Source organism: Falco cherrug, chromosome Z (assembly GCF_023634085.1).
Source record: "Falco cherrug isolate bFalChe1 chromosome Z, bFalChe1.pri, whole genome shotgun sequence".
NCBI classification, from domain to species: domain Eukaryota; kingdom Metazoa; phylum Chordata; class Aves; order Falconiformes; family Falconidae; genus Falco; species Falco cherrug.
The window spans coordinates 61,090,853-61,110,795 of record NC_073720.1 but is presented as its reverse complement, the minus strand read 5'-3'; the positions used below and the strand labels follow the sequence as shown (position 1 = coordinate 61,110,795).

The following is a 19,943-nucleotide window of genomic DNA, read 5'->3' as shown; positions in this document are numbered from 1 at the left end:
AATATATTACATAATTGCATATTTTTTCCTTGTAAAAGCTGGGAGCATGGTACAGGACTTCACCATGATGACTGGATAGGTAATGGTCTAAGTACTGAAACAGTGTGATGAAATAAAAGTTAGCAAAAAAGAAAAAAAAAAAAAAGAGAAAAAACTAGATAGTTGTGGCAGTGTGTTCCCCCTGGCCCCATCCTGACTGAATAATGAACAACTGTATTCAGCTCTAAGCGGAGCAGGGAGCTTGCCTTGAGTGGTGTGTCTACCTCACAAAATAGGTAAGGGATGCAGTCCAACACACAAACCAACTGACTGATGCTCAGAGTGAGGCGGGGATCTCACAGCCTGCTGTTGCTCCAGCGAAGGCCAAGACATCTCTGGTACATGTAACCATAAATCCGTATCTGTACTGAATCCTCCCTGCTCCATGCTGAACCACTGGGTCCAACTAACCTTCCTAACTGACACCCTGTTAAGAGCCAACTGGCACACAATAATTTACTATAGTGCCACTTTACCACAAGCATAAAATCTGGCATTTTACAATCTTCCCCAACACCTTCCCCAAGGATGAGAACTCTAAGTACTGGGACAGGTCAATGGGGCCGGACTTCTCTCCTTCCCAAGCAGGGACGCCTCTTTGGTAAGATTTGCACCTCCGACTATGTGGGATATTACCCAGGTCAACATCCTCTTAACTTGAGCTTGATTTTTGCAGTAAGTTGTTTTTTTTTTTTTTTTTACCAATGCCAATTCCAAACTCATTATATCTGCCACCTTAATAAATCATTTATTTTTTTCAACTTTGTGAAACTGTTTCAGTGGAAGCCCTTGACTGGACTGGCAGGCAAATGTTAATTCTGATAAGTGGCTGTACATACAATCCTTTAGACAAATCTGTTGACGAAGTCTGAGACCAGGACTGGATCCAGCTGCACCTAGACTCCTCTCCGAGAAGGAGTTTAGAAAGCAAGGGGGTCTTTTCTGAACCTCATGACTCAGCCCAAGGGGTGCAGTCTCCATCCCTGTTCTGGCCACTTGTCAGACTCTTAACACAACAATAGCGTACTGTAAAAGAAAGATAAATGTATGTGCTAGAAACTGGCAAGCAAGTGATTTTCACTGACAACCCATTTTCTGAGAACTGTGAAATGGAAGTATAATACTTCTGGTAACTAATTAAAGAAAAGGAAGTATTACAAAGAAATGTATTTTAAAGAAAAAAAACCAACCCCACCCTAACCAAAAGACACTCTTCAGGCTTTTTCCCTCCCTTTCAATACAATACACAGTCTTCATATGTAAGCTCCCTCCTTGCTACGAAGATCAATTTACTGAAACCCATGCAGAAAAGTAACTTTCTTTTCACATTTTTGACAATCTAGTACATCTTGACCTCAAGATAACTTTTTTCATCTAAGCACATTTTACTGATTGATCACATAAACCCCCCAAAAATTAATATTGAAATAAACATGTTTCCTCAGGATCGTCACAAAAAATTACTACATAACATTTTGGTTTGTACTTAAAAGGAATGTGGTCTAGAGTTTGATCTACAATTACTGCATGAGACAAGCTGGCAACTGAACTCTGATCTGTATATGTCATATGGGTAAACTCAATCAAGTTCAAAGTAAGTATGTCATAAAAAATGAGGCATCTGAATTTTAGTTCTAAAGAGAAATACATTACAACTAAAAAAAATTTTAAAAAAAGATCAGTTCTGTGCAACTGATGTACATATTGCTCACAATACTATTTTTGAAACCTAAAAGGAATAAGGGCAAGAGCAAGGGAGACTTTGAAAGTACTTATAGCTCCATTATTTGATTTTTAAGGTGTTTAGAAAGAAAATTATAATATTTTAAAAACCACGCAGACAATTTTGACACCTATAGTAAAAGTAATGCTAATACAAAACATGTTTAAGTTCCTTCAAGTGTTGAATGTATTAGGCAATGCTTCTGTATTTCAAAAAAATCTCACAAGAGTATCCTGGTTCCAGCTGGGACAGAGCTAATTTTCTTCTTAGTAGCTAGTGCAGTACTATGTTTTGGATTTGGTGTGTGAACAATGTTGACAGCACACTGATGTTGTTAGCTGTTGCTATTTGTTGCATGTTGTTGTTGTTTAACAATTATACTCAGTCAAGGACTTTTTGGTTTCCTGGGCCCTGCTAGCGAGAGCGCTGTAGGGGCAGATGAAATGGGGAGGGGACACAGCCGGGACGGCTGGCCTGGGCTGCCCAAAGGGATATTCCACACCATGGGGTGTCGTGCTGAGTATATAACCTGGGGGAAGAAGGAGGTAGGGGGGGACATGTGGCACTATGGCGTTTGTCTTCCCAAGTAACCGTTACGCGTGATGGAGCCCGGCTGTCCTGGGGATGGCTGAGCACCTGCCTGCCCGTGGGAAGTGGTGAATTAACTCCCTGTTCTGCTTTGCTTGTGTGCGCGGCTTTTGCTTTGCTTGCATGTGCGGCTTTTGCTTTACCTATTACTGTCTTAGTTTCAACCCATGAGTTCTCTCACTTCTATCCTTCCAATCCCCTCCCCCATCTCAATACAGGGGGAGGGAGGGAGGGAGGGAGTGGCTGTGTAGGGCTTACCTGCTGGCTGGGGTTAAACCACAACAGAGTAAATACAAAAAGAACAACTGAAAAATGTATGTTTCCTACTTCAACTACAAAGAAATACACTTACGTATTTTAAGTCAAGTTTCTAGAAGAAAGTAAGTTTATACAATTGCACCACCATTTCCTCCCTCTTTTACATTTTTTACTGGCCAATTTAATCATCAAGTTTGGAAGGGCAAAGAGTTTCCAAAGTTACTGTTTTCCAAGAATTTTCTTGCAAATTGGGAGTTGAACAGTAGAGAAACAAAAAATAGAAGCTTTACTGAAGGAAAAGCAAGCAAAACTGTTGTTATGTCCTAAGAGACAATAAAGACTGTATTCAGTGCTGGTGCCTCTCAACAGCCAGCCAATTCTGTCAAAAGCTCTTCCAAGCAAATAAAGAACATAAAGACAAAGCTCACAGATAACTAAAGCATGCCCACAGTTGTGGAGTAAACTAGACCTCACTATTAATGCCACTAACAAAGAACTTTACATTCTTGGCGACTTTAAAGAAGTTACTGTACCTCCATCAGTAAGTTTAAAGCTATGAAAGAAACTATGTTTTTACATAATCTCCAATACATTTCTAAATTTTTTCCCCCTCATTTTCACCATTTACAGCTACCTACAACATTGAGATGACCCAGTAAAGTTTGGGACTTCCTTGTAGGTAATTTATACCATAAAATTTCCTAATACTGAGATGTATCTCCAACAAACCTGTTGAATTTAAGCATGCCTGCTTAATGACTAGCATGATGCTCAGAAAGGGAGCATGGTGCTCTGGACCCATGGCTTCATAAAGGCTTCAGTCTAACAAATCCTGCACTGGTTCAGATGTGCATTTAAACATTAGAAAGACAGATAGGATCCAAGACTCTAGTAACAAAAAATAACTGCTGAGAGAGACAGAATTTCCTAACTCTTACCCTGCACTTTATAGAGTCGCATGGTATGTGTCACATGGTGGAAAAAACATACAACTTCTGAGAAAATCCTTCCATAAGCAACTCTTACGGTAGGTGGATCTGTAAAAATATAAGGCTAAAAAAGGAAAATAGAAAGTCAGAATAATTATTTTGAAGGTTTTGCATAAAAGTAGTGTCAATAAATCAAAGTATTTAATAAAGTCTTTGATTTTTTTAAACTGTTCTATATCTGAGTCTAGTCTAAAAGCTGGGAATTAAAAAATTACTCCTAATCTGAAATTCAGCAGTTTCTCTTCCCAGCACCACTTTTCCTTTAGCTAAAATTAACAAAAACCTCATTACATATCTCACAGGTATTTTATGAGGATTAATGGACACAAGGCCTACAGACAAACACAGCAATGTATTAAATATTGCAAACATCTGGACTGAGCTTTTTTGCATGTGAAATTACACTTGCTAACCTGTAATCATTCTGTAGTTTCATAATCTGTGGCAGACTGTTTGCTCAGTTTACTGTATCAGTGGTACATACTGCATGAGGAAAGCTGCCCCTACACTGTCTTCTGGACCAGTCTAGCATATCCTTCTGAAGCTAAAGAGGAAGTTTTTCTTCATCAAAAGCAGCTACAGTTGCCAGGGGAGCCCCTGGAATGCAGAGTAGAATTGGCAACCATTACGAAATCTCCAGAGGCACATTGGGTTCTTAATGATACTTATCAAAGACTAGCAGAAATTTTCTCATATCCAAAAAGACGAAAAAAAAAATATTTTTCCATGTAGTCACAGTCCTTCCAGGTTTTGGCTAAGCAAATGATTGATGCCTTCTTTTTTACAAGAGTTGATGCCAAACTGACCTGTATACACTATATAGAAATACATGGATGGTTGCAAGGGTAAAAACGGGTTAAATATTAAGCATGCAACTACTACTATAGGACAACAGCAATAAATAAAGACTTCATTTAACCCCCCCCCCCCCCCCCCCCAACAAAATGCTTGAAAAACATGCTATTCAGAGCGATCTAAGCAGAAAGCTCTTAGAGGGTGGCTGTCCTCCTGTATGTACCAATGTCATAAGGAGAGAGAGCATGCTCTTTTCTCAAGGAAGAAAACCAAAGATCAAATTTATCTTGTGGAAGACATGAAATCAAGATTAGATACATAAAGACAAAACATGGCAGAAAGGAACAAGTACAGGCATGTATCATCCAACCTTCTTTGAACATATAACTATACATACATTCACAAAGAAGATTTCAAGAAGTATTGCATAAAAGAAGAAACTGAAGGAGACTTTTAAACACTAAAAGCCTGCCTTTCTATTCACATATTTACTCTTAAAGCTTCAGGCACAATGCTGTTTAATAAAAGCTTTGCCAGAGCTCCAAGAGGCAACTCTGTAGCTATCAACTGCAGGAATACTTTGTACAGGACGAGGAACCATAGTTGCTTACACTTTGTAAGATGGGTTGTTTTAGGGAAAGGGGGATTTTTCTACTGATCATCTTACAGCAATGTTGAATTCAGTTAACTAGTACAAAAACCCAAATGAGGAAAGAGTCTTTTGGACTTCCTGACTTGTTGACATGAAAAAATGATGGGATACTGGGGTACTTCCAAGATGTCTCATCTTGTCAGTAAGAGAAACACGTATTACCTATTATGCAAAATCCATTTGCTAACAGAAATATAGCAGTAGTATTGTATTAGGAGGACATGAAGCCAGGTGAATTAATATCATGGGATAAAGGAAATTTGAAGGCCAGATCTTAGGTTAGAATTTGAGCAGACTTTTGGGTTCTCTTATTTCCATGAAAAACGTCAAAGATGCATAAATGTAGACTGAATCTTACCCTTTCTTCTGACAGAAGAGATTGCTATCTATCTGCTTATCTATTGGACATAGGCAGCGAAGACAAACTCATTCAACTAGACTACATGCTCCTAGAAGTATATGTTTAGATTAAAATCCCATGGAGGAACTGGATTACTGACAGGAAGGTAGAATAATTCATTCTTCTTCAAAATCATACCTACAAGATAGCACAATGTGAAGATCCTCAGGTTAGCAATGAAGGACTGAAACAGCAGCTAAAGGAACTCTCAGAAAATGATCTGAGAAATCTGAAGCCAACAGGCCTCAAAAGATTATCAGAGCAAATACCCTCACCAATTATTACCTGGAAGAATACTACTTACATGAACAGCAGCCTGCCAAATACATTCTGTTAGCAAAGTAACACCTATTTCATGACCTTATCTCTGTTGTTTTTTAAGGACATTCTTCATTAGGGCTCTCACTGGAGCTATCCAGGACCAAACTACCAAAACAGAGATACTAGATGAGGGACAAAGCAATGCAAAAGGCTGTGCAATTACTAAAAAAAATTACCTGAACTTTTTATTTGATTTTTTTTTTAGAACAAAAAGTAAAAAAAAAAATAAATACTTGAAGGAACTTTGTTACATTGAGCTTGTTAGTATAAAACATGATGGTGACGTTGACAACAGCTACCAAAATACATTATTCCCATAATGGTAGAAAGCCAAAATGAGATGCATTTAACAGCTCCCTGATTCTGGGATATTGTCACAAACACCAAATTCACACACCAGATTCTCCAAGGTGGACATGTTGCCACATCAGCTCCCCAGCTGAAGATAAGAAGCAACCATACTCATTGCTCTGAACTGTATGGAAAGACGAGGTGATACTGAAGAAAAGGAATTACACATTATTTTGCAGATATTGTCTGAAACAACAGAATTTTTTAAAATCACAATTTGTGATTCCATTAGCACATGCATTGAGAGAAATGCATCAAAACCAGTTTGCAAGCCTCTAATTCAGACACAGCACAGGGAGAATATACAAATGGGGAAGGGGAGTTACAAAGGCACATGGTATCATGTGATTTTGGGGGTTAGACAAGTTTTCTGACACAAAGAGTGGAGATATGATGTACACTCAAGTTCACACGGATGCCTATTGCTTCCTGACTGTTGGGCGAACAGGAAAAATGAAGAAAAAATATGGTACTATAAGAACAGGGAAGTCTCCTAATTAATTTTTCATGTCTAGAAAAGAACTGATGCTAGAATGTGATTTCTTAATAGTTAGCTGGAGACATATGGAGTTCAGAACCTATAAAGAGATAACTGACCAGGTCTGCCACACTGAAAACAATTTGGTGAATCAGGCTTTTAAGCAGGAAAACATCTTCACACACTGAATATGCAGTTATTCTAGCATCTTTGTAAAGATCCTTGGTGAGATGCACAGAGGCCTGTGAAATAATCTTGGTCCTGGATCTGAAATATAAAGATACTTTCGATGTGGAAGTCTGACCAAGGGGCAGAAATAGGCCTCTTACTACTGAGACACAAACCACTTTCTAGTTGGAAGGAACAATGATAGAGATATATTTGCAAAACTGACTGTACAAAGCCCCAGTCTGAGTTCAGTATTTACTCTGGTTTGAGTGGGAGCCTAGACTAAACGACCTTCTAGCATGAAGGATTCTGTGATTACTCAGACCTTAAAATAGGAATAAAAATACTTGGGTCTCATATCCAGTGGTCGTCTCAAGACTCCACTTCCTAAATAGCTACAATGGATAGTGACTGTAAAATCTGTTCCCCTCTGCTCCACTGGAAAGGGGTTCCATTTTACAAGGTTCAGCAGCCTGCTGTGGCAGGTTTTTTTGAGCTTGGAAAGCAGTATTTTCAAAAACAGGATAACAGAACTATGGGTCAAAGGGTCCAGAAACCATTTTTCAGTACTCATATTCAAGAGAAATATGACAACTTCCCCTTGAAGGAAATAAAAAAAAAATAACCAAAAAAAAAAAGTAAGCTAGACATTTAAGGGAGAACATGTGGAGCAAAATAATATCCCATAACTCCCCACGATATCTTAAAATACTTGTCATCGAATCAGGTGCCAAAGTACCAAGAGGCAGAGTTAACAGGAGAGATACCTTCACTTAAAGGTTTGCTGGCTGGCATAGAAGCTGGCATGGCATATTGCAGCCTGAAGGCATGAAGCATGGGCAATAAGCCTTTCCTGTTTAGTCAAGTGAAGCACTACTAACCATCTTACTGTGGCCTAGAAATTTCTGGCAGTGCAGCACACTGTTGGTGTGGAAGTCAAATAAGCTGTGCTCAGAAACAAGTTTTACAATGCTGAATTGCTCTTGATATGCCTGAGATTTTAAAAAAGAATTCAAGACAAAAGTCTTCAAGAACAGTTGCTTCTCAATAGCAGATTTCCCTTCATTTGACACAGTTTGAGATCAGACTGGGCTGGGGCAGGGGGGTGTGATTTCAAAAAACCCAAAAAACAAATACTATGAGTTCTTGAGAACTGTTTGAAGAATTATGTGGCAGAAAAGAGATGGCTGTCATTTGAACACTTCTGTCTCCAAAACCAACCCCACCAATATGTGGGACAGAGTTTTAGATGATGGATACGATACTTGAGGAAAATGCATAGCACCGAGGAAAGAACAGACATTTCAAAGACAGCCGATTTCTGAATATTGTGAGCACCCTCCAGGTAGTGGTGCCTACATATTTGTCTCTCCCCGTTATCAGGCATACAAAACCAGGGGAAGTATTAAAAGTAAGGACACTTATGCTTGAATGAGGATCCTCTGCCCTTTTGAGAGGGAATATTTGAAGATGTATAGATACTGCAGGATACTCTACATGGCTAGTCTCTCTCCTTTTGGGCAGTGGAACACCCTAACCTCGTCCACAAAAATGTGGAAAGATATCAGTATCTTTTCCTTAGGCTTGAAGGCCAAGCATTTAGGTAACTCAGATGTGTGTTCTTCTCTGAGAAGTAGAGGTAACGGGTAACCCTGACAGATTAAAAAAGGACCTGTCAAAGTTTCTTGAAGCTAGTAGCAGCAGCTACAGCTATACAAGTCAGAGACCATCACCAGTAAAGGAAGTCTAACCATGGACACAAAGTGTGAAGGGGAAAAAACCAGGAGAAAAGCTCTAACAGTAGAAATGCTGCAGGATACTTTTTTAAAAAAATAATGTATCTTTTCTTATATATTCTGTTAGCACATAAGTACCTACAGCAACTAGTATATACATGTGTGCACAGACACAGCTGCCTGAAGGAGAATCACAACTTCCCAATCTGAGTCTACCAAAAAAGTCCTCTTAGATTCTGAAAAACTCATTTGTAAAACAAGAAAATGAACCGCTCACATTGATCCCACAAACACTTAGCATCTGACTCTTTGGAAAAAAAGGGCTTTGTTCTATTCCCTATTGATACTGAACATGGCTAGTAAGTAGGTCATCACGTATTGACTTCGTCTTGAATATACAGAAGAAAAACAGACATTTAACTATTTCAAAGTTTACTGAATACTGGGGTTTTTTTCCTCCACATCTAAGAGATTTATGGAGTCAGCCACCCTTCACAAAATCACAAGAGATAAAAACATGTTTTCCCTCCACAGGCAGGATGCTTTTGTTTGTATTTATTGTAAGGTTCAAAGACGTCCCTTCGTTCCAAACCATGATAACACTGGTATGTAGTTAAGCAGCACTAACGCTTAAAAAAATTAAAATACTGTCTGTCTTTTTCCCTGGTACCTTGCTTTTTTTCTGTTTTGCACAAAATACAAAGACATGGTAGGAGCACTGTCTTATCTCTAGGCAGCATGGAGCCTCTGTTCTGTGTCACTGTCCTGGACTTCACACTGGTGTCCTGACCTGAGACTGCCACTGAACTACTTTCACACTTCAGAGACAGCAGAAATAGAATCATCCACGGTCAAGACCTTATGCCACAACCCAGAGAGAGTTTTATGGGGAGCTGTCTAGCTGCATCATGGCAACATTTGCCATGGTGTCGTACAGCCTTAAGTCCAGCTATTCCTTCCAGAGCAGTGACAAAGAGTTACTGGTGTACCTTCTATTTGATGCTATGTAAATTGCTGCCATTAACCCAGGTCTCTGCTGATGGCCAGTTTAGTGCTGGCACTAGAGGCTTACCACTTCTTAGCAAGAATGCACTCTGCAGTGCTCTAGACTGATTTTAGGTCAGCCATAAAGACGATTAATTCAAGGGACCTTTTGAAAGATGCAGATCTGTGTACACTCTAGTAGACAGATTACCATTTGCAAAATACATAACATCTACTCGTGACAGCCTACTGATGACCAGAGCTACATGGTATGTGTCAAGTGTTCTTACGTGGTTTTAAGCCACAGTCTGCAAAGGTAGCATGTTACAGCGCCAAGTTTCCAAAAATAAACTGGCAGAAGAATCCAAGACCAAAAAGGTTGTGTAAGTACTACAGTAAGACAGAAAATTAAACTAGATGAAGAAAACATTTTCTGAATATTGCAGAACTGAAAAGAAAGGAATCAAAACACTTACCAGATGATAAAACAACCAGTTAATAAAGGCAAAGAAAACATAACTGTACTCATACCAGAGGAAAATGACCCAACATCAAATGCAATTATTCTCTGCAAAGTTTGCAGTAACAGGGGGACAGGAAAAAAAAAAAACACCTAGCCAAAAATCAAGAAAACTGCCAGTAATCTATCCTATTGCGACTCTGCACAATGACTTAGAAAATGTCAATCCACCTCACACTGAGAACCCTGAACAGATGGCATTTCTTCTGACAGAAATCTTCAGTTCAAAATGTCTTAGAAACTACTAAAGGATTACACAGTTTTTCCCAATGGGAAAATCTAATTAATGTTATTAAAATGCAAGTCAAATGAGCCTTAATATTAATGAAGCAGAATTTTTAGAAATATAATTATTTCATTTTTCTTGTATAAAAAGTTACAAAAGCTGAACACACCACCCTTTTTAATGTTAACTAAAAATGCACTTTAATTTCATTTTTCATAAAAGTTCAATATGTACCCTATTTTCTAACTGTGCTTGAGGACAGGGGAAAGACTTTTTCTGATTAAACCACAGCATTTCGCTACGTAGCTTTGTCAATATTTTTATTAAGCAAATTCAGATGTGTATTTAGAATTAGATGTTAATTAGCAATTATTGTTTACATAAGCAAAAGACTAAGTAGCATCCAAAATAAAATTAGCTAAAGTGTGACCATGCAGCTGATGAAAGGTAAAAATAATAAAAAAATGCCCTAAGTGATATTGTTCAGGTAGTCACAGATTAAAACACTGACAGGTAAAAATTAACAGTAAGTGAAGCCTATTGAACATTACTAATGGAAACAACTATGGGACTAAATAATACTAAATAGTTTAAAACTGCCAACTCACACTCAAACCATGTGCTTCTAAAAGAAAGGAAACTGTTCTGTCCACTTGCAGACTGATTTACACATGTAACAAACAAACAAAAAAAGATTACCCCTCCTTTTTTCCAGATGTGGTAAACATAGAACTCCTAGTTTGTTTTATACATGCAACTTAAGTTTCCCCAGGAGAAACTGGGCAGAAGAAAAATGCTGTAAAGTAGCTAGCTTCTTAAAAGTGTTCATTATTTCATCGTTTGCTTTCTGAATTACCACCTTCCCAGTTCCACCAGTGGTAGAGTCTGCACGGTAATTAAGTCAGTGTAAGAACATTGTCACTTCTGAATTTCCAATTTGAAAACTAACAGGAGTATGCTATTACCCTCCAATAATTATGCAGCTAAAAATATTGATAACCTTAGATAAGTAAATCAGAACAGTTGCTTGTTACAGCGTCTTTACATTCATCAGTTTGACTCAGTATCTTATTTACCACATTAAACTAAATATGCCAGTATCAGCTAAAAAGGTACTACACTCTGAACTGAAAGTTCCTAATTCCCAATCAAGAAATCTTAAAGATCAGAAAAGTGAAGAAATGAAGAAATTAAACAGTATGTCCTACACCTTTTCAGCATAAGTGAGTGAAATTATTTTATTGATAATGAATGGTCACATCTCACCTGATTTCTTGCAAGGGTAGCAGCTTGGTCCTAGAAAGTTTTTTGGTGAATCATAAATATTCTGAAAATTTTTACACTTTCAAATTAATGCTATGTTTTTACCCAAATGTACAGTTAAGTAATAAGTTCTGCCAATAATTTCAAAAACTGATGCCATTATTTCTAGTCACACAGTTGTATTTCAGGGTTGGAGAAAACTAGCTCTTCCAATCAGTATTTCCAGAACACTTCAAGTTACTTAGAGATTAGAATCTCTTTGCAAACGGAAGATTTACCTTGGCATCTCCATCTGGTAAGAAGAGATAAGCTCCACTTTTATCACGGTTACTTGTAGTTCCATACCAAGCAAACTCCACTTTCATTTGATGATTTTTACCGTCTTCTTTGGTATTTATTTTCTAAGGACAGAGAATTATGTTTAAAATGGTTAACACATTTGAACTTCCACAAATAAGAACAGAAGTTCTTAAAAAGGTAAAACAGTGCTTCAAAATATAATGCAACACACCTCCAGTAATCCAGACATTCCAGAAAACCACAGTTTCATGTAAGAATTTTCTAAGATTATATTATCCACAGAATTCTGCATCTCTTTTATCTTGAAAAGTCTGTCTGGCTTCTCCTGCCTATTATTTCTCATGTATATATTATAGTCTGCTAAAACTGCTTCTGAACTCTGAACCTCCAAAAGCTGATAAACTCCAATCCCCAGAGGCGGTAGATGTGCCACAAAAGAGATCTGTTGGGAGCAAAGAAGAAACTGTTATTAAAAACACTAAAGTATCAACTTTTCATACTGAATATGCGCTCAGACTAACTCCTTTTGCTTCAGTAATTTTAGAATGGCTTAATTTTCCCCACATTCCATAAATGAGTATAATACTGCAAATGACATTCCAAAATTAATAGCTGAAGCACATTAAGAAGACTTAGCAAAGAAAAATGTCTGCATTGCTAATTTGTATAGCATCAAGATCACTGTTACATTAGTGCAATAATGATTTTGAATCTTGTTAAAAAAAAGAATGGTAGCTGCGATGTGCAGTTCTGAGCATCTTTCCTGTGTATTAAAGATGCGTGTTGAGCACATCAAGTGCACACAGATCCTATTTATCACTTAAGTTGCATTTAAAAATCCACCAATTTAAATAGCAAAATAAGGCAACTGTCTCATTGTTAGTCTCTGGTTATTTAGGAGCTACAAAGTAACCTGCACAGAAGAACAATATACAAGGTAGATTTCCAAAGCAATATGCTCAGAATTTGAGGTACTAATACGTGATTTTAGTTCTTCTTCCTCAGGCAATTAACAGTGTATTATTTAGTATAATTATTGTACTGGTTTTGGCTGTGATAGAGTTACACATTTATTCACAGTAGCTCATATGGTGCTAGGTGTTGGCATCAGCAGTGTTGGTCACATAGGGATGCTTTACCCATGGCTGAGCACTGCCTCTTCTGCTTTTCACGCTGCCCTGCCAGCGCGCAGGAAGCTGGGAGCTGACCAAAGGGATGGATCATAGTTGGAACTGACCAAAGAGATACCCCAGGCCACACAGCATTGTGCTCAGCAATAAAAACCGGGTGAAGAAGAGGGGCACGTTGGGAGTTACAGCCTTTGTCTTCCCAAGCAACAGTTACAGCTAAGCCCCACCTTCCTACGGATGGCTGAACACCTGCCTGCCAGTGGAAAGCAGCGAATGCATTCTTTATCTCACTTTGCTCACATGCAGTTTTTGCGCTACCTATTAAACTGTCGCCTCAGTCCACAAGTTTTCTCACTGTTACCCTTCCAGTTCTTTCCATCTCACTGCGGGCAGTAAGTGAGCAGCTGTGTGGGACTGCGCTGCTGGCTGGAGTTAACCCACAACAGTTATCAATAATTATCCATTTGGAGGACAACTGAGACACACTTAACTGAATTTTCTTCACAGAAACACTATCCTGAAACAAGTCCAACTTGGCTCCCAAGTCAAAAGGAATCAGACTAAGAATGTAAGCCTGAAAGTAACACAGTACTATTATATTACTACAAATACAACAAAATACAGTTTCTGATGGGTGATCATTGAGGACAATCTTCTATAACGATGTATGACTCGGACATTCTAGGAAACTTTGTTTAAAACCAAAACCAACAGGTGGACTCGAAGTCCTCTGACTAGCTTGAGTACAAGAGTACAGCCTCTATATCTGGAAGATAAAAATCAGATTCTAACTGCCTAAGCCATTGTACTTAAAAAAACTTCCACCTGGAGTACTTGAGCACATACAGACTGTCTGACTGTGTGTATAGACCACCACTTGAAGGAAAGACAGCTTTGGAAAGTTGGAGTAAAATACACACATCCAGTATTTTCTGTTCATGCAGCTGAAACAGACCTTTTAAATGTAATATACTATCACAAAAGTTTAATAATTTATCAGATTAAGAAACATTAATGCTAAATACATATGTGTGGGGGTTTTCCCCTTAAAATGACTTAATGAATTAATGGCATTATCTGCAGAAGACAGAACTGCGAGTATTTACAGTACGCCTTCTGTTTCTTCAACTGTGAAGGTACAATACCTATCAAAAGTACTTTAACGCTTTTTAAAGCGGCATACCTGATATGCTTCATGTGATACTGTAGTTGCTCCATCCCAAACAGCATTAACCTGGACAGTAACAGGTTTTCCCAAAGGAGATAATATTTTAACCCTAGGTGAATTCACATTGACTGAAACCACTGAAAATCGCTCTTGTTCTGTAGGATTATATATCAAAAGGTACCTGCAAAAAACATATTTGCCAAATTATCTTTTGGCAAAAAACCTTCCTCCTTCAGGTTTAATATTATTGCACATAAATTTTATGTACAGAGCGTTAAAACAGTGTTAGAACAACAGGTACATACCACAACAAATAAATATGCAAAACATAACCAGGAAACAATGGATATTTAACATCAACTCTGGCAGACCTCATCTTCTTAATGCTATTATTTTTCCAAGAAATTTTAAAAATAACTTAGAATAGAAATACTTCAATTTCCCATCTTAACTACTAAATTATTGATAATAACAGTTGCAAGCACAATCAAGACATTTAAGGGCATTTAAAATTTATTTTTCAGACTGAACTATTAAATTCTTATCCACAGTTGCTCTCCGTTTAACATAACTTAGAAACAATGAAGCAATGAATAAAACCTGCTGTACATACATATATATCTGATACATTTTCTTTAAAGCAACTAGTTTCTCTCTGCTATAAGGGAAATTTTTAAGTAATTATAATTTACCAAATTCCCTATGGCAATTGTCTGTGTATACATTGAAATCTTTCTATTAGGTACATATGGAATAACTATTTTTTATGTAACCTTATGCCTGTTCTTCCATTTGAACACAGATTATGTTACTACCAAAAGAATCGGCTCTGAGACTGAATACAGCAACTTCGTTAGCCTATACATTTTTTATTACAGGTTTCTATGTTTTAAGATATAGAAAAATAAATATACTAGAACATTTGTGACTCGTGCATCTGTAGGACTATCATTATACTTGTCTTTTCATTGTCAAGCTCAAAGAATGCACTATTTACAACTGTCCCCTGAAGTTTCCCTCTGCTCATTTCATCCTTCAAAAAAATTTATATTTCACAGTGAGAAATGTTCTCGCCGAAATTTCTAATAACTTCTTAGATACACAGTAGAACCAATATTCTATCTTCAACCTCTTTGACCCTTCCTGATGTAAAACAGTTTACTTCATTAAATCTTATGTTTCACCAGTTTTCAAGATATCCACTTCTTACTCATCAAATCACTCCAACATTTCTTCTAAGTAGATTCTCCTTATTGTCTGCTCTGTTTTCTACACAGATTGCTCAGCATTTTGTGCATGATTTTACTTCTCCTCCTTTCATATCTTCACCTTCAAATGCAATTACCACCTTCACAAATGAAACTGCTTCATCTAGAATTGTCTCCTTCCACCCAAACTAGTAATCTCATTGTCACTTAGATCTTTCAAGTTAGACATCACCTGTAGCTTGAACCTCCTTCCATAATCTCACCTTCTGCTTCTAAGTCTTCCAAATTCCTTACTCACACATGTAGACGCTCTGTGCTCCATTATTTGCTAGCCTGGCACTACAGTACAGCTAAGGTCCTGCTAATAAGTCACATAGCTAAACCCTTTATTCTCTTCTCTTTTCCAACATTAGCTCTAAACAGGGTAGCCCTCATATATAGACCTGCCAGAGGAGAGTGAGGTCCCATAAAGTCTGACAGGCAGTGGACAACACTACTGAGATGATACTTTGGAAATAGTGTAACAGCAAAATTCAGGGCTGAGAGGCAGCGGCAAACTGCTCAGAGTTAATTAGGAGGTACAAATTTAACTCTTCCTTCTTCTGGGACAGAGGACTTTACACAATTACAGTGTAAAGTCAGAGACACAAAGTTAATCCACTACTAAACTATCAATGCAATACAGACGCGCAAGGAAAATCTCCATGATGCTGGAAAACCTCACCTACTCTCTTCCAACCTGCTCTTTGGTTGTGGTTTGGTTTTGTGTTTGGGTTTTTTTTGTTTGTTTTTGGTTTTTTTTTTCAACACTACTACTAATTTTAACAAAAGCCATTTTGCACCATGGATACTCAAATTCTTATAAACACCAGCCAGTCTACCATTTCCCCCTTATCTTTTCACTGGCTCCCTCTTTTTCCCTGCACTGAACTTAGGCTGTTTATCTTCAATTTCATAGCTTTTCACCGCTACTCTGTTACCTCACAATCATTAGGAATGGTCAACTCCAACTTCTCATTAGCTGAATAAACTAAAATCGGAGCGATGTTAGCTTTTTCTATCAAGAACCTTTGGATCACCTGCCATGCATAGAATGAACTTCCCATAAAAAATTATTTTCCTTTTAAATCCTTAGATGAAGATTCCTGTATGTTGTTACATCACAACTTCTGTGCATAACAACTGTTATCCTTGCATATTTCCACATCTAACTGTGGTCAGCTGCCTTCTAGCACAACCAAAAGCACTCTGGGATGCCCTTTTTTAAAGCCCTGTTTCATGTTGAGGACTTACAGATCACTAGGCAACACAATAGTTAACCATATTCTTGGTCAGCTTTCGGAGTCTTTAAGAACTTACGCAAGGCTTTGTGAAAGCTTCCTCTAGACATGGGTAGGTCATTTTACACACCTGCTTAAGTGAAGATGTCTTCTTTTTTGGATAAGATTTTAATTTAAATGTTAATGTAATTTTTTATAACAGCTGTGGAATCAAAACCAAACTAAACCAACGTTCTCAGTCTAGACCCCTTAGATAGTAGGAAGACAAAAAAAAAGTTAAATACTTTAAGAAGTCATATACTGTGAAAGAAGAGTGTAAGAACTATGTCAGAAACAATACACACCTATGAGATGATCCTACACCAAAGATCAGAACAGATTATCATTCCCATCCCTCAACAGAACATTACAAAAATCTTTTACTTATTCTTTCTGTACTGTATAATTCCTCAATTCTTATGCCTTCAAGTAAAATGCTAGCTTATGTATACAATTTCTACTAATGCTACACATACTCATTGAATTTATCTGCCAAACAAAGAACATAAATATGTAACAATGCTTCGAGAAACTTTATTCACCTTCCCATTGTTATAAATGTGTTACACAACTTTAATTAGTCACATGAAAAATTTACCCTTGACAAAAGACCCTAGGAACTGCCACATTATCATGACATTTCACCACACTTTTTTTTTTAATATATATATATATAGATACAATAAAGCCCTTGTTGTACCAAGGTACGTATGTTTTATACCTTCTTGATTCTATGTATTGTAAGTGCATTATGTGTATTGTTAAGTAATAAGGCAGATGAAGCTAGTAACAACAGGGCAGATTTTCAGCAGTCAAAATGCAGGAATTTTGCCTAGATGGCAGTATTTTGTTTTCAAATTTTATTTCAACAGGACTTAAGCATTTATACTAAGATCTAATTCTGGTGCATATACAAAAGCACTGACTAATTAATTAAATCACAGTACTTCTGAAGTACCATTCAACTCCCATCCTTAAATAACAACCCACCATAACTATTTTAAATTCTATATGAAACAAAAGAGCCATATTTCACTTAACCTTTATCACTGCAAAGAATGTCAACCACAAATGCAGAGTACAACTGCGTAATGTATTGTGGTTTCATTACACAGAGAAGCAACTTGCTAATATTAAAAGGTTTTTCTATTTCAGATTTTAAGGCAAAAACATGACTATTACTGTCTTTCAGAAGCAGCAAGATATTATTCTGCTTTCATTATTCATATTACCAGTTTTTGGCAACAGCATTAAGCAAACTACAAAAGCTCACATCTTTTGTCCAAATAAAGGGGGAGGAGTTTTAATGCCTACTGGTAAAATTCAAATTAAGACTTTTATTCAAAATATTTTACTTAATAAACACCGTTATGGCCAAGTGTCATCCATAATTTCTTTCATTTATGCAAGAAATTAAAGAAATCTGAAGCTATTTCAAAGAAACCTGAACCTATTTTAATATAAAGTGTATTGAAACAAAAGGAAATCATATAACTTTCTACAGATAAAGCAACCGCCAATTTACTCATATTTACGCGTATTCTATCTGTGCACTGGGAGCAGGAGTAAACTATTCTCAGCCTCTCAAAAAACGAGAAACAGGTGCAGATTTGAGCTCTTAATCCTAAATTGAATGTACCTCTGATAAGCAAATACTTGCAATTTCACAAAAGCAAACCCTGACACCTGTTTTTCAGTCATTTTTTAAAGATATACCTTGAATTTTTTTTACCCCATACTTTTCTGGGTCTCTGAAACCCAGAATGAGTATCTGTTTTTCATACAAGCATGCTATTTCCCCTATATAACCTACCATATGCCATTAATAAACCCTTCCATTAAACATGTACATTCAAGCATCAAAGAATGTTTTGACTAGTCTTTCCTGTAGTAAAGATTTAACTTGCTGTGAAACATCTTCAGTCAGAGCTGAAAAAAGCCAGCCCCCACTCTCATTTCGAATACTTTCTTTATTAAATCACCAAGAAAACTACATTAGCTACATTCACAGGCAAAATGTGAATAAAGCTAATTCAGATCTCTAACAACTTTAATCTTGGTCTCCTAGAGGAATGCTATTGCAAGTTTTGTACTTGAAACCCAACAGTTAATCGTATTTTAGACCACTATTCTTTTTTTTTCACTGATATGCACCAATATATGGGCATACATATATGTTGATACATACACACATTTACTGATAAGATCTACAATACAATTAACACTTCCTTACAAAGTTCAGTCTATGCTTCCTTCACAAGCCATGAATTCAACTAATGTGAGAAGCCAGAAATCATATACTAGTAGCATACGTCAGCAGATCATCAGTTAACAAAGGATTATTCAGAAGACCACCTCTTCAAGACACTTGGACTCACGACAGCTAAGGACTACAGCTTTTATTGCTTGGTGGAGAATCTTTATTCAAGTTCCCTTTGACAACTAATTCCTTGAGGCACTTGTAAGCTCAGACTGATGAATTTTAGAAGAATCTCTCTGACAAACCTTCACAGACAGATTAAAGCATTTCCCATTGTAACTCACTGGAATTGGTTCTCTGAGCACATATACACAATTTCAATGCAAAGTTACACAAACAGCACCTTTGACGCTGGTTAGTTTCTTTTCCTTAGAGGCTAAACGAGGAAACATGGAAGTGGTTAAAAAGAAAAACTGTTACAAGCACAACCAAAACTACGAAAAAGACACAAGCCATGAAGCCAATACACTATAGCAATGGTCTTCCCTGAAGAATGAAAAACAACAAACACAAGCACATAAGTTCTCCTGAATCATCAAAGTGTGGGGGTGGGGAAGAGGAGTGAAAGGGAGGGAAAAAACATCACTACATATTAAAATGCTTTAAGTCCTAAAGAAAATGAACTGGAGTAACTACATATATGTAAAATCACCAGAAGGACTAGTGGGTTAGAAAACCATGGTTCAACAGGAGAGGTGTTCTGAGATCTTGGCAGCCAACAGACTAAGATTTTAAGAGTTCTAACAAAACTGATATTATCTAAACGAAGTCATCTCACTGGGATGATAAACAATAAAAACTCTCCTGACATCAAATGATGGGGAGGGGGGGGGGGGAGAGAAATCTGAACATTTCCAGATCTGAAAACATGCAAAAAAAAATTACTTTGAAAGATGTGAGTCAGTATAGTAACACTGTTTAATTAGTAAACGCTAATGTGTATGAGGTGTAAATGAACTGGGGATTAGTACTGAAACTGTGTAAATCACTGCTTGCTACAGTAGTTGCCAAAAGTACCATAAAAAACAAATAAATCTGAATTGTGTGACTTCTGCCATATGTTGGAA

General features: G+C 37.2%; 1 protein-coding gene across 2 annotated transcripts in view; it reads right to left on the bottom strand.

Moving 5' to 3' along the window:
* Window positions 1-19,943, bottom strand: part of MAN2A1 (mannosidase alpha class 2A member 1) — a 127,838-nt gene that overhangs the window by 33,200 nt on the left and 74,695 nt on the right. For both annotated transcript variants that reach the window (XM_055698392.1, XM_055698393.1), the window contains exons 13-16: window positions 14,105-14,270; window positions 12,003-12,233; window positions 11,770-11,892; window positions 3,547-3,661 (exon numbers count right to left, since the gene is read on the bottom strand). In XM_055698392.1, coding sequence (XP_055554367.1) covers window positions 3,547-3,661; window positions 11,770-11,892; window positions 12,003-12,233; window positions 14,105-14,270 — 635 coding nt within the window. The remainder of the gene's footprint in view (window positions 1-3,546; window positions 3,662-11,769; window positions 11,893-12,002; window positions 12,234-14,104; window positions 14,271-19,943) is intronic.